General features: G+C 48.0%; 1 protein-coding gene across 1 annotated transcript in view; it reads right to left on the reverse strand.

Moving 5' to 3' along the window:
* Nucleotides 1-917: 917 nt before the first annotated feature.
* The window catches only part of ING3 (inhibitor of growth family member 3), a 38,688-nt gene continuing 23,585 nt past the window's right edge, over nt 918-16,020 (reverse strand). Inside the window, exons 6-12 of the mRNA XM_077264966.1 lie at nt 15,629-15,700; nt 15,434-15,553; nt 13,103-13,272; nt 12,829-13,019; nt 12,126-12,321; nt 1,673-1,711; nt 918-1,469 (exon numbers count right to left, since the gene is read on the reverse strand). Coding sequence (XP_077121081.1) covers nt 1,353-1,469; nt 1,673-1,711; nt 12,126-12,321; nt 12,829-13,019; nt 13,103-13,272; nt 15,434-15,553; nt 15,629-15,700 — 905 coding nt within the window. The 3' untranslated portion in view covers nt 918-1,352. The remainder of the gene's footprint in view (nt 1,470-1,672; nt 1,712-12,125; nt 12,322-12,828; nt 13,020-13,102; nt 13,273-15,433; nt 15,554-15,628; nt 15,701-16,020) is intronic.

Consider the following 16,020-nt stretch of genomic DNA (forward strand, 5'->3'; position numbering starts at 1 on the left):
TGCTCACTGACATGCAGAACAGTTTGGGGTTTGCCTCAGTTCACACTGCCTGCATTCTTTCCACTATATGTAGTGCGGCGTTAGCACTCTGTACAGTGATGAGGCAGTGACCCAGAAAAGTTCAAAGCAAAACATCTCTAATGTTCAACTCACAAAACCAGAGCACATGATATTCTCCGGACTGCAGCCAGGCACATATCCTCTGGATTATATCACTAAACACGCCAGTCCACCTCTGACCCGTTGCCGTGGGCGACTGTACCACTGTGTTAATGTTCTACTCATAGCATTGCACAGTAGAATATACCCTAGGGATAGCAGTCGGGAACCATATGCTCCAGTTTACAGTCACTAATCATGCCAGTCCACCTCCTGAGACCAGTTGCCATGGGAGACTGCATCGCTGTGGGTGCCAGGCTTTTCAGCGGCCTTGGCCGTTTGGCACCGCTGGCCTGTGTTGCCTCTCTCAGCGTGGAGCTCTGCTGAGCCTCCTGCCAACACCAGATTGATATTGACTCTGAACCTGGCACACCCAAACCCTAAAACCCTATACTGCAGGGTTTTTAACTTGAATCTGATGCCTTCAGCCACAGGGAAAACCCGGCCTGAAATGAAACGGACTGCATGACTACCATCTTGTAGTACGTTTCGAAACACAATAAGCCCAGGGCAGGTTTTTCCCCTACATCTGCCTTGGACAACCAGCATGTCCAAGACCTATACCTACTTTAGTCTGCATTGCAACCACAGCTACGCCTGTGACTGCAATGCCCTCTCATGGCCTCAATACGCCTCCGTGCGCATCCTGGGTGGGGGGGGGGGGAACAGACAGTGACCCTCACATGTAACACCAGTCACTGCCTCACGCTACCATGTAACAAAAATTACAACTGATAAAAATGACAACAACAACACTATAGTTTGTAGTACATTTTACTAATATTTTATTCCTCACATGACATATTAAATAATGAAATATGTACACATACAATGGATGCCAGCCCAAAAACAACCATTTCATCAGCCAGCTGAAATTTGTTTCAAAAGGAAACAAACATGTTTACAAAGTGTAAAAATGACGGCATACTCTGACGGGAGATTTTATACACATAACCTGGAATTTCGTGCAAGAGACATCTCTAATATATAAATGTAAACAGAAATTGGAAAAAAAACGACATATTGAAATCCTTGAAGGACAGAAATGTGATTCAATACATACAAATCTCGAGGTGCTGAGCCACTAGAGTAGTATTCGGTTCAGTACACCAGTTAACAAAGCAACCCGACTGTTGTAACATGTTACGTCGCATTAAAAAGCCTTAATATTCATGTTAAAGTCCGTATGACTGCTATTTGTGTCGGCTTCCTCTCCTCTTCATAGCAGCGGTACACTGTGGGCAATACCATTTGCCTTTAGGGGCCTCAGATAATCCAACACATCCATAATGGAACCATTCAATTGGACACTGAAATAGAAAATAGATGCCAAGTGATACTGGAAGCAGGTTGGGGTTTACACAGGAAGTACGCAAACTACACATATATTAGGAGGGAAAAAGTATAAAAAACAGCATCAATTCTACAAACTGAATTGGAAATTTGGGAATCTATATTTCCCAGACTAAAAACTAGAAGTTTGGCTGAACATACAGAAAGTAGTAATACTTACATCTTGGTTATCACAGCCCACCATTTCACCATAGGAAACCTAGAACACGAGATTCACAACTTAATAAAATATAACTGAAAAGCTACTATGAATTATGGACATTAAAAAAAGTGTGTGGAAAGTTCAAATGTAGGTAGGATTTAACCCAGAAACCAACATACTGTTGGAACTTAGTCAACTAGTCCTGGAAGAGGAGGTCACCTTCTGAAACAATTATCTTTATTCTTCCAGTGCATCTAAAATGAAGCAAGCCACCTCCATAGCGGCAGACAAATCCGTAGTCATACTGACTTCCATCTGTCCTCAACTTCTTGGCAACAAAACTGGAACAGATGGAAGTACAACTGCAGGGTATGTAGTCCGTTGCTATGCAGACATGTGCAACCCCAGTTCATGGTCCAGGACAATGCACTCCAGGCTGTGGACAGGAGCTGCACTAATTTCCTTACCCTCTGAGATCCCAGGAACTGGAAAGTTCAGGAAATTCAAGCAACTCCTGTCCATGACCAGAGAGCATTGACCTGGATCATGGTTACACAAAGCAATCCATTCATTTCTAGTTACTATAATAGAGAAGGGTAGCAAAGTAACAGAGATAACTGCTGATTAATGGGGCGAGACTTCCACCGATTTTTATCTTCATTGCCACTCCATTCATTCTCTACGGGATGTCCGGAAAAAGTACTCTATCAATCTCATAGAGAATGAATGAAGCGTTAGTCGAACATGCACCCTGATGCTATTTTTAATTATAAAAGTGCTCAGTTCTGGAGATCAGTTGGGGTCCAATCTGACCTCCACAGATCCAAAATGTGGCACTGACTTTACGCTTGGGTGACAAAGGGATACTCTGTTGGAACAAGTTATATAAATTTCATAATGCAATACTACTCTGAAATAAACTTGAATCATCATAGAGCCAATGATAGTCAGAAACACTCTAAGCTGGGAGTTGCATCCATTTACAGCTGGCTGAAAAGGAGATTTTTGTGTACTCACCGTAAAATCTCTCTCTTAGCCTCTAATTGGGGGACACAGGACCATGGGTGTTATGCTGCTGTCCACTAGGAGGCGACACTATGCATAATCTGAAAAAGATTAACTGTGGCTCCTCCTGTGCAGTATACACCCCTGGACGGCATCAGCCTTCTCCAGGTTTGTGCAAAAGCAGTAGGAGGAACGTAACATGAATAACATAATTATGCCTGTAAGAAGGCAACTATGTAACATGAATAACATAATTATGCCTGTAAGAAGGCAACTATGTACGAGCTCAAGAAAACAATATGAGAACTCAACAGTTACAACAGCCCGGAAAGGGCAACAGGGTGGGAGCTGTGTCCCCCAATTAGAGGCTAAGAGAAAGATTTTACGGTGAGTACACGAAAATCTCCTTTACTCTGTCGCCTCATTGGGGGACAAAGGACCATGGGACGTCCTAAAGCAGTCCCTGGGTGGAAAGCAATGGACGAATATTGTGCAGACAGGCCCCTATACTTAGGGCACCGCCGCCTGCAGGACACATCTACCCAGGCTCGCGTCCGCTGAGGACTGGGTATGAACCCTGTAGTGTTTAGTAAATGTGTGTAAGCTAGTCCAAGTGGCCGCCTTACACACTTGTTGTGCCGAAGCCTGGTGCCGAATGGCCCAGGAGGCCCCTACCGCCCGTGTAGAGTGTGCCGTAATACCGGCTGGAAGAGGAGAATTCTTAAGGCGGTAGGCCTCTTGTATGGTGGATTTGATCCACCTGGCAAGGGTAGCTTTGGAAGCTGGCAGACCCTTGTGGCCGCCTTCCGGAAGGAGGAAAAGAGAATCAGACCTCCGGAAGGACGCAGTCCTAGACACGTATATACACGCAATGCCCTGACAAGGTCAAGCGTATGCAGAGCCTTCTCCACTCTATGAACCGGAACAAGGGATGGTAGTGAAATTTCCTCATTGAGGTGGAAGTCGGACACAACCTTCGGAAGGAAGGATGGGACCGTACGAAGAACTACCTTGTCCTGGTGAAAAGCCAGGAAGGGCCGTCTGCAGGAGAGTGCTGTCAGTTCAGACACCCTGCGTAGTGAGGTGACTGCCACCAGGAAAACCACCTTCTGGGAAAGAAGGCGGAGCGGGACCTCCTTAAGGGGTTCGAAGGGTGGTTCCTGCAATGCTGTCAGGACCAGGTTGAGGTCCCACGTTTCTAGTGGTCGTCTGTAGGGGGGAACCAATCGGGAAACCCCCTGAAGGAAAGTCCTTACTTGCGGCTTGGTAGCAATGCGCCTTTGAAAAAGCACTGAGAGGGCTGACACCTGGCTCTTAAGCGAGCCCAATGACAGCCTGGCGTCCAGACCCGATTGGAGAAAACCAAGTACTTTGGGTAGGGAATAAGGGAGTGGGATCTGGCCATGAGATTCGCACCAGGCAAAGAAAGCTTTCCAGGTACGGTAATAAATCTTGGCAGAGGATGGTTTCCGTGCTCTGATCATGGTTCCAATGACGTCCGTCGAGAGCCCTGCCTGGGTTAGAACCCAGGTCTCAAGGGCCACGCCGTCAAATTGAGAGCCCCTGAGTTCTGGTGGTAGAACGGGCCTTGTGATAGAAGATCGTGGCGGTCGGGGAGACGCCAGGGGGCGTCTGCTGTGAGTTGTACGATGTCGGCGTACCATGTGCGTCTGGGCCAGTCCGGTGCAATTAGTTGCTTCTTGACATCCACAAATCTTGCACGTTGTTTTTGAAGATCCGCGGAAAAATCTGGAAAAATTGATATGGTGGCATTGCCAAGTTTGATGAGGCCCTTCTGTCGCGCCAAACGAAGAATAGTATCCCTGTCTCTGCAATTAAGAAGACGTGCCAGGAGAGGTCTCGGCGGAGCTCCAGGAGGCAGAGGCCTTGTTGGTACTCTATGGGCTCTTTCCACCGAAAATGTTGAGGAGAATTCATCTCCCAGTGTGGACTTTAGCCAGCCCTCCAGAAATTGCTCAGGTTGCTGACCCTCTGACCTCTCCGGGAGGCCTATAATTCGGACATTGTTCCGGCGTAGTCTATTTTCCAGGTCATCTGCTTTTTGCTTCCAAGCATTTACAGATCCAGTGGCTTTGGTTAATTTGGCCTCCATAGGAGTAATAGTGTCTTCTATGGTAGATACCCTCGTTTCAACCTCTGACATACGCCCCCTCATAGTTTGCATATCATGTCGCAGGCGGCCCACCTCAGTATGCACATCCTCTATTTTCTCCGTAAGAGACGCTCTAGTGAGGGATATGGCCTGCATTAACTGCTCCGATGCCTGTTTGAGAGTCAATTCTTCCTCCTCTCCTTCCCCAGTGTAGTCAGAGGGGCGACCCTTACGTTGAGAGGATGAGGGGTTATTTCTAAGATTGCGCACATTTTCGTGGGGGTCATCCTTAGCAAATTTTTTAAGTTTTTCAGCAGCCGCTGCTCCTTTAGGATGCTGCATGGCGGGTATACACAAAAGGACCTCACAGATTAGTGCTAAAAGTAGTTGTAGGCAAACCGTGCTCCAACTCTATAGATATAAATGAAACAAGCTCTGTATAGTATTAGATAATGCTCCAAGGTTCCATAAATTTTTTGTTAGCAAGTGATGATAGGGAGGAGCGCAGGGTGGTAGTCCAAGTGTTAATTTATGTAGCTAGGCCTGATATGTTGGGCGAGTGCTCAGTTCATGCAGACAGGGAGAGCAGCAGGGAGGGGGTTAATTCCCACTATTATGGTGCCACCAGTGCAGCGATTAATTAACAGAGGAGGTGCAGGGCCCAATGTCTCAGGGCATACATACACCGCACCACCTCACTAGTTTTCCAGGCACAGAAAAGTTTTCACCTGCAGCACTGTAAATGTATAAAGCGTCACCGCCTGTGCTGTTAGGCAGCGTGCTGTAATAATGGCCGCCTCTCCCCCTGAGCCCCTCCGTCCCCCTCAGGCCTCACAACTGCCGTATATCAGGATGGGTCTCACCGCTGCGTTCCTGCCCCTCTCAGCTCTGTTATAAGGGAAGTCCGGTGTCAGCTGTAGGCGATGGCGTCTTGTGTCCCAGAGCGTGCATGAAGAAGATGGCTGCCGCTCCACGTGTGCCCTCCCAGCACCTCCGTCTCCTGCAGGTACCGCCGCCCGCTCAGATCTTCTGGCTCCTGTGCGCCGGTGTCCTCAAGCGATCCCCACCGATGTCTGCCGGGTCGCCGGGTCCAGCAAGGAGAGCCCGACACTGAGGGAAGCCGGCACCTGCGCTCTGCTCAGCCAGAGCGCGCGCAGGTAATATGGCCGCTGTCACACAAGAGATTTTCTTTAGCCCGGGTCACCACAGTTTTCGGCACTCCAGGACCTCGCTGCGTCAATCCGGAGGGGTCATCAGATTCCTGGGGGTCTTGGGGCATCAGCTCCAGTCTGAATTTGTATGAATGATGAATTTTAATGGCAGAATAGAATCAGGATGGCAGGAGCTTACACAGGCACGTCTTCCTTCTTCTGCTACATAGCCACGCCCCCCCAGTCCGGTGCAATTAGGATGGTTGGAACTCCCTCTTGTTTGATCTTCCTCACCACTCTGGATATCAGGGGGAGAGGTGGAAAAATATACAGAAGCTGGAACTGGGTCCAGTCCTGAACCAGAGCGTCTGCTCCAAGCGACCGCGGATCGTGTGTTCTGGCCATGAAGTTGGAGACCTTGGCATTGAAGTGGGATGCCATTAGGTCCACATTCGGGGTCCCCCAGCGGAGACAGATCTGTTGAAAAATTTCGGGATGGAGAGACCACTCTCCCGAGTATTCCTTGTCGGCTGAGGAAGTCTGCTTCCCAGTTGTCCACACCCGAAATGTGCACCGCCGAAAGAACCGACTCTGTGTCCTCCGCCCAGCGGAGGATGTGTGACACTTCTCGCATCGCCTGGGTACTGCGGGTCCCCCCTTGGTGATTCACATATGCCACAGCCGTGGCATTGTCCGACTGTATTCTGATGTGAGAGGCTGCCAGTAAGTGATGGAAGGCCCTCAATGCCAGAAGGATGGCACGAATTTCCAGGATGTTGATGGGCATGGTCGCTTCCACTGGGGACCACTTGCCCTGTGGTGTAGGTGCACCGCACCCCAACCCGTCAGGCTCGCGTCGGTGGTCAGAACCTTCCATTGACCTGTGAGAAAGGATTTCCCCTTTGGTAGCGAGATTGGCTTGAGCCACCAGTGCAGGGACCTCCTGGTTGACGACGTTAGCTGGAACTCCCTGTCGAGAGAAAAGGGATTCCTGTCCCAGGACTTGAGAATGGCTAGTTGGAGAGGTCTGAGGTGAAACTGGGCAAATGGGACAGCTTCTATTGCTGCTGCCATCTTGCCGAGGACTCTCATGGCAAACCGGAGAGATCGAGGGGGTTTGCGGAGGAGGGTGCGAACTGCTAGTCGGAGAGCCAGTGCCTTGTCCTTGGGAAGGAGCACTAGACCCCTGGAGGTGTTGAATAACATTCCCAGGAAGGTCAGGGACTGACTCGGGGTTGGTGATGACTTTTGTAGGTTGATTAACCAGCCCATGCGACAGAGTATCGGTTGTGATTGAGACGGTGAGCTCGCAGTCCTTGAAGGTGGGAGCCTTGATGAGTAGATCGTCCAGGTATGGAACGACTACTATGCCTCTGGAGTGCAGGACGTCCATGGTGGCTGCCATGACCTTGGTGAACACTCTGGGAGCCGTGGCGAGTCCGAAAGGGAGAGCCACGAATTGGTAGTGGTCCTGGCCTATTGCGAACCTGAGAAACCTCTGATGGGCAGGTGCAATGGGTATATGCAGGTATGCGTCTTGTATGTCTATGGAGGCGAGATATTCTCCCTTCTCCATGGACGCAATGATGGACCGAAGGAACTCCATGCGGAAAGGACGGACCCGTACATATTTGTTGAGCTGTTTTAGGTCTAGTATGGGCCGTACGCTGCCTCCTTTCTAGGGAACTACGAACAGATTGGAGTAGAACCCTCAGAAGCGGTCGGTCGTGGGTACCGGTACTATGACTCCTGCTTGAAAAAGCGAGGAGACCGCTTGGTGGTAGGCACCAGCCTTGGCTGGCGGTTTTGGGGGGACAGAGAGGAAGAATCGGTCCGGTGGGTTGGAGGTGAAGTCTATTTTGTATCCGGAAGACACTAGTTCCATGACCCACCTGTCTTCTGTAATAGGCAGCCAGACTTGATGAAAGAGCAAAAGTCGGCCGCCTACTGGTGTGGTGTCTTCCAGAGTCCGTGAGTCATGATGAGGAGAAAGTCTGAGATTTTCCTCCTCTGGGCTTAGGCTGGCCTGCTTTTGACTGCCAGGTCTTGTCCGACCTTTGCGTCGATCGGGAGTTGTCCCTGCGTGGGGAACGGTTACGATTTCGTGCTGGACGCGAGACGGACCAGCCGGAGGAATTCCGAAAGGATCGGAATCGAGTTTGGTTACGCTTCTTGTAAGTGCGTTTAGGTTTCAGTTGGGGAAGAGAAGTACTCTTACCCCCGGTGGCGTTGGATATCATAGTGTCCAACTGTTCACCGGAAAGTCTCCCACTGAGGTAGGGGAGGTGCGTGAGGGACTTCTTTGAGGCTGCGTCCGCTTTCCATTCCCGCAGCCAGAGGATACGCCGAATCGTGATGGCGTTTGATGCTATCCCCGCTACTCCCCTTGCTGAATCCAGAGCTGCATGGAGCATGTAGTCTGCTACAACTGCTATTTAAACCGCTTGGTCCGACAGCTCAGGAGCGGATGCTTGGAGAGCTTGTAAGTTCTTTGCCCAGGCCAGAATGGCCTTGGCAGCCCAATCTGAGGCGAACGCAGGAGCCAGGGATGCCCCTGCTGCCTCGAAAATTGAACGAGCCATGCGTTCTACCTGCCGGTCTGCTGCGTCCCTGAGGGTTGAGCTATCTGGCAGTGAAAGGAGGGTCTGTGCTGCTAGCCTAGAGACTGGGGGGTCCACTTCAGGTGGATCTGTCCATTCCTTGGTGTCCTTCTGTGGGAAGGGGTACCTCGCCTCCAGATATTTGCAATTAGCAAATTTTTTCTCAGGCTGTGAGAGCTGCTTTTTAAGGATCGCCTTAAACTCTGGGTGGTTAGAGAAAACCTTAGGCGGCTTCAGAGGTCCTTCAAAGGAAATCTTATGTTCTGGGGCCTCTGGTGGCGGATCAGAAATGTCCAGCACCCGATGGATGGATGAAATTATGTCCTCAACTAGCGCTGTATTGCTAGGAGGGATTGCGATCAGGGACCCCTCCGTTTCTCTGTCTGAGTCAGAGTCGCAGATGCTTTCCGAATCCTGTGTATCACTGAGGCGTCCCCTGCTGAGTGGGCCGGGGAGGAGGCCTTCTCTGGTCGGGGATTGCGGAGATCTGCATCGTCTGTCCCTGGAATGGGACGGTCTAGATGACCTGGAGCTATGGTGTCTATCCCTAGAGGGGGATGACCGTGTGCTATGGGATGACGCAGATGGACTTGATCTATGGGTCCGCTTGCGTCCTGACCTAGACGTGGATATGCCAGGGTCATCTTGTTCCTGAGTCAAGCTCTCCCTTTGCTGGGTAACGGTCATAGCCGGGGCATGACCCTGCAGAGCCTGAAGCAATGTGGAGGTTAGGTTATCTATAGACTGCGTCATAGATTGCGTTATCTGAGTAGCCCATTCCGGCGTGGCATTAGACACCGAGGCATTGGCAGGGGCTTCTTGGGGCTCTGACACATTAGTTTGTATACAGTTCTGACAATGCGGCTACGTGCTACTACTGGGGAGAGCGGTCCCACAGGCTGTGCAGAATGCATAATAGCAGTTCTGCCTGGTTCTCTTGGACCTTGAGCCCGGCATAGTGCACAGAGTGCAGAAGTGCTGCCAGCAGAGGACCTTACAGGGGTAGAGAAACCTATAGGGGAGCCTTATAGGTAATATGGATTCACAGCTGAGTAAAAAAACCCAGCTGTGATCTTACCCCACCAGTGTGCCCCTAGGTCCAGCGCCGAAGATCCACAGTCCTGTGCCCCCCGGAGACTGGCTGCCTGGTCCTGCAGACCGGGAGATGCAGGGTTAATCTGCAGCTGAAAATGGCTGCTGAGACAGAGAGGAAAGGAGGAGAAGGGGGCGGAGAACTGGAAAAAGGCGGCAAGGCTGTGTAAAAATGCGCCCTGTCTCGATCCACCCACTTTATGACACTGTAGCAGTGATTTTCAACCTTTTTTGAGCCGCGGCACACTTTTTATACTTAAAAAACCCCGGGGCACACCACCAACCAAAATGGCACAAAATGACACCAAAACCGTACATATTCTACATATAGTTAATAATATAGATTCTAAATGTATTTATACTCACTCAGTGTGAAACCTGGGCCTGTTTCGATAAACACAAAAGGGATATCCTGGCAGGAATGGTGGAAAGACACACACGAAGCTCTCCCTCAACAGTTCTCAGTCTCTCCCTGTTTTTAGTTTTTTTTTGTGCACATGCCCTAACCCTAACCCTACCCCTAACCCTAGTGGAAAAAGAAAAAAAATATATTTTCTTTTTTTTTTTTTTTATTGTCCCTACCTATGGGGGTGATGGGGGGGTCATTTACTATTTTTTTTTATTTTGATCACTGTGATAGGTTATATCTCAGTGATCAAAATATACCTGGAACGAATCTGCCAGCCAGACTCGGCGGGCGCACTGCGCATGCGACCGCCAATTTGGAAGATGGCGGCGCCCATGGAGAAGACGGACGGACACTGGGAGGCCCGGTAAGTATGAGGGGGGATCTGAGCATGGGGGGTGGATCGGAGGACGGGGGGGTGGCATCAGAGCACGGGGGAGCGGACAGGACGACGGAGGGGAGCGGAGCACCGGACGGAGGACCGGAGAGGAGATCGGTGGTGGTGGTGGGGGGTACATAAGTGTTTCCAGCCATGACCGATGATATTGCAGCATCGGCCATGGCTGGATTGTAATATTTCACCAGTTTTTTAGGTGAAATATTACAAATCGCTCTGATTGGCTGTTGAAAGTGAAACTGCCAATCAGAGCGATCGTAGCCACGAGGGGGTGAAGCCACCCCCCTTGGGTGAAGTACCACTCCCCCTGTCCCTGCAGATCGGGTGAAATTGGAGTTAACCCTTTCACCCGATCTGCAGGGACGCGATCATTCCATGACGCCACATAGGCGTCATGGGTCGGATTGGCACCGACTCATGACGCCTACGTGGCGTCAAAGGTCGGGAAGGGGTTAATGAGCTGTTGCTGACTTAATGATTATACACAGCATTATTGGCGGGCATTACCTTGGCGGCGGGCAAATGCGAGAGTCTCTCCGCTCTCAGGATGACGCGCCGGCCTCGGTGACGTCATTAAGTCGCGCGAGCGTTCAAAGCTCGCGCATGTGTTATTCCGTGACTGCGCATTGCCGGGGAACAAAACAAAGGGGGCACCATAGTTTGGGGAACTTTCCCCGCGGCACACCCGACCATGTGTGCACCAACGGAACACTGGTTGAAAATCACTGCACTGTAGAGTGTCATATTTGTCATCCGGGGGGCGGCAGCTTCAGCTAGGCTAAATTAGATGCCTGAGGCCCAGAAGGGCTCCAGGCCGGCGCGAAAGTCCGGGAGGGGGTCGGATCTGAACCGGACCCCTCTGGATTTAAAGGCAGGATGGCGGTGGGGCTATAAGCGGAAGGGGGAGCCTGGTAGGGGTCTCCCTGAGGCAGTATACAGCTGGTGCTGCCGAAGAGACAGGGACGCAGGGAGCCCTGTGTCTGTATGTGCCATGCCTGCCTGCACTCCCCCCGGCCCCAACAGGAGCCCGCAGCTGGGCTGGGGTCCCTGGATGCAGGCGCAGTGTGCTGGCCCATTGCTGGGAGCTGTAGAATGCTGCCTGTACAGGCCCTACCTGAGGTGTCTCAACCTAATACCCCCAGAGGGGGATAGGGAGGGTGCTGTTGTCACCTTCAGGGGCCTTTATCCTCGCCTCGACCTCAACCCAGAAACCAAAAGGAATTGGGGAAGGAGGGGGGGTCTCGACTTCGAACCAGCACCCGAGGGACTGGGGAAGGAGCAACATGGGGAATAGCCATCTCTACTTCAACTGGGCACCCCATCATAGGGGGCCGAGGAAGGAGCCATGCCGGGAGTCTCACAGGAGACCCTCTTTTCTTCATCTGTAATCCCGTCGGAAAAAACGGAGTAAAAATCTTTTAGGTGTGCCTCCTATGCGACACTAAGCAAAAACTGGAGAAGGCTGATGCCGTCCAGGAGTGTATACTGCATAGGAAGAGCCACAGTTAATCTTTTTCAGATTATGCATAGTGTCGCCTCCTAGTGGACAGCAGCATAACACCCATGGTCCTGTGTCCCCCAATGAGGCGACAGAGTAATGAGCTTTAATATAACAAATGTGTTCCTAGAATGGCTCTTTATAACCAACTGCAATAAATATAGATGTAACAATTCTTGCCATATTTACCATTGCAGTAATTTACTGACCTGATTACAGATGCAATAACGTGGCTCATTTGGATCATACGTCCAATCAACCTGGCTATTAGAATCCGTTTCTGGAATAGCTGCTGTCTGTTGGTGAGACAGTTCATGGGCTAAAGCGGACGATGATGAGCATGAAGATAGAGAAGAGGAAGATGAAGAGGACGATGACTGCTGGCTTGACGATTTGTTGCTGCTCCTTAATACAAGAGAAAAAAAACAAAAACATAAATCAAGTCACATTCCTATATCAAAATCATTATCGGAGTAGATTTACTACGACTGGCTCTTCATATGCCAGTATGGATGGAGGGGGGGGAAAAGTGAAATGTATTATTAGCCAAATTTATTAGATAGGGCACACATTTCAATACATTTGGAGCATCTTGGGCTGAATGCCAAAATAAAACCCCAACTTGCAATGAGCAGCTATCCATTTTATTCCACAATGTGTTTCCACATTTGAGCCAATTTTTTTTTTTGCCTTACTAAGGCTGTTCAGGAATTTCCAGCTACAGTTGATAAATAAATGTATATATATTACTAGAAAATAGTTTGAGGGCAGTAATAAATATGAATTATTTATCAATTGCAGATATTGAGATGTACTTTTCAGGATTTAATATTCGCAATTTGGCTTTCATAATCATTTTAGCAGAGCTGCACATCAACAAAGTCAAAATGAAATTATTCAATGGAAACTCACTTGTTTTTTCGTCCACTTCGTGAATCTGTTGTGGCTGAAGACGTCAACGTCTGTGTCAGTGTGGAAGCCAGCGCTGAAGAGGAGTAACTTGTCGAGTCCCTAGACAAAAATTCTCTCCCGAGCTGGAAGTCATTATTTTTAAATGCTTCATAACTAGCTTTCATGCTGGAAGTTCTTCTACCCTCTTTCATCTGTGTACCGATACAACAAGGTCATCAAATCAATCTTTATCATGGTGGCATAACATAATGGTATGAGAAGCATAAAAGCTGACCTGTGCAGTCACCTGTACCGCCTGAGCAGCTGCCATTGTGATAGCCCCAGCTCCTGCCCCAGCTGCGGTTCCGGCAGAGAGTGAGCCAAGGTTGTAGGATGCAAGTGGCTGAGAGGAGTTCACGTTGTAAACATTAGTGGTGGCTGAAGCAGCCATGTTATTTCTACAACCTGTCATAGGGAGGAAAAACAAAAACATAAAAATAAGGTTCAAACAAGAATTGTTCCACATATACACTGCAATTATAAAACCATCATGACAATGACCCTGAAATAGAGGAATGTCACAAACCAGTTCTTTAACCCCTTCATGACCTTGGGATTTTCCGTTTTTCCGTGTTCGTTTTTCACTCCCCTCGTTCCCAGAGCCATAACTTTTTATTTTTCTGTCAATATGGCCATGTGAGGGCTTATTTTTTGCGGGACGAGTTGTACTTTTGAACAACATCATTGGTTTTACCATGAGGTGTACTAGAAAATGGGAAAAAAAATTCCAAGTGCGGTGAAATTGCAAAAAAAGTGCAATCCCATGGGTGTTTTTTGCTTGGCTTTTTTGCTAGGTTCACTAACTGCTAAAACTGACCTGTCATTATGATTCTCCAGGTCATTATTAGTTCATAGACACCAAACATGTCTAGGTTATTTTTTATCTAAGTGGTGAAAAAAAATTCCAAACTTTGCAAAAAAAAAAAAAAAAAGCGCTATTTTCCGATACCCGAAGCGTCTCCATTTTTCGTGATCTGGGGTCGGGTGAGGGCTTATTTTTTGCGTGCAGAGCTGGCGTTTTTAGTGATACCATTGTGGTGCAGATACGTTCTTTTGATCGCCCGTTATTGCATCTTAATGCAATGTCGCAGCGACCAAAAAAACTTAATTTTGGCGTTTTGAATTTTTTTCTCGCTACGCCATTTAGCAATCAGGTTAATCCTTTTTTTTTTATATTGATAGATCGGGCGACTGAACACGGCAATACCAAATACGTGTAGGTTTGATTTTTTTTATTATTGTTTTATTTTGAATGGGGCGAAAGGAGGGTGATTTAAACTTTTGTATTTTTTTTATTTCATTTTTTTTTCTTTTTTTTTTTAACTTTTGCCATGCTTCAATAGCCTCCATGGGAGGCTAGAAGCTGGCACAACTCGATCGGCTCAGCTACATAGCAGCGATCATCAGATCGCTGCTAAGTAGCTGAATTGTAGGCTTGCTATGAGCGCCGACCAGACCAGACCATGGACCCGTAGAAGCGCTGAGTGCGCGAAACGGCCATCGTCCTGCTGTTCACTCCCCACACCCCCACTTTTTACCTGCCAATTCAAAGAAAATGTCTGTAACCTCGATATGGTAAAATAAAAAAGACATCAACTTCACTGCAAACTGGGTGAGTGTCACACTTCTCTTTTATTTTTTTTATAACCATGGATATATAAGCTACTGCAATGTCCTGCATGGTGAAAGTGATATAGTGAATCAGAGCACCACCATATCACTCGTCTGTGCATCAGTTGTTTTGCTTCTCTGGCTCTGGCCTGTGTTCAGACTCATAGACCAGTCCGGAAACAGAGCTTCCTACTCTTGCTACTTGCAAACCCAAAACTGACACACCCAGACCTAAACTGAAAGTGAAAGTTTAAATGGGAATCGTGGACACGTGCCACTACCAAAACCGGAGCGGAGGGAAAGACCCATCCCATTACCAATCCTATAGGTCTCTCCAAAAATAAGACCCCATATAAGGTTTTCCTTATACCTGACCTTGTCCTATAGCTTTGCCAAGTCTACACTTTTATTTTGAATTGTAACCACAGCTGCAGTTGTCATACCAATTAACTCCAGTGGGTGCAATATGCTTCTATGTGAATCTTAGGGGATACATAACCCTTGTATATGATTCCCTCACTGTCTCACACCTACTACATACTGGGAGAGAAAAAAAAAAAAAAAGTCTCGAAAGCCTGCAATTTGTTACCATCTTTTCAGTTAGCCATTAAAAGGTATCAACCAGTGAAGACTCTCTATTATTCTATCTACTGGCTAACAGGTACAAAGATATACATCTTTCCTGTGCATATTGGGAGAAAATCTTGGAGATGGGAATACCACTTTAAGTCTGAAGATTTGATATTACCTTAAATTATGACAATTTGTGCATCAGTTTTGATACTGGTGATTTTAGGGGTAAAAATGCTTTGGGAACCAAGTGAAAATATAATTAACATCAAGTGTTCTAAACATTTCATAAAATAGAAGTCAGAATACCGCAAAGGCTAAATTACATGACTACTTGGTTAGGTGTAATCTCCCTAGTTTCATAAGTGTAAATAATAATACTGGCCTGGAGTGTTTTCTTTGGAAGCATCAGATGTAAGCGTTGACAGCAATGCCTCAGACTTGAATTTCTTCTCTGGAACATGGTCTGTAGTAGAATGATGGGATGACGGATTGTGCTTCCTCTCTAGAAACAAACAATAGTCTATGTAAAGGCTATCATAGATTATTTTTCTTAATCGTATACTTGCTTGATACTTACTTTCACTTGTAGAATGGGAATGCGCATGGTGATTGTTGACAGGTTGCGATGGCGTGTCCAATTCTAAAGACCCTATAGAAAATCAAATATAAAAAAAATGGTAATTTAAGAATACAGTAACAACTGAGAAATTATAAAGACTGAGTCAAAATGAAAATTTCATTTTTTTTCCCCACAATACTGCAGATGCCCGCAGTATTCTAAGACTATGTTCCAACTGTGACCACCACTAAGCAGTCCAGCAAATTGCAAAAATTGAGCAGGTACTGTGGTTCCTGGGTTCTTGACTAAGCCAAAATAGTGCCAACTGCTGCCACAATACCCATATCACTAACATTTAGTAATATGGATTGACGCACCATCTTACTCTCCCCATCTGATCTGTCATTGGG

The sequence above is a fragment of the Ranitomeya variabilis genome, chromosome 5 (genome assembly GCF_051348905.1).
Source record: "Ranitomeya variabilis isolate aRanVar5 chromosome 5, aRanVar5.hap1, whole genome shotgun sequence".
Classification (NCBI taxonomy): domain Eukaryota; kingdom Metazoa; phylum Chordata; class Amphibia; order Anura; family Dendrobatidae; genus Ranitomeya; species Ranitomeya variabilis.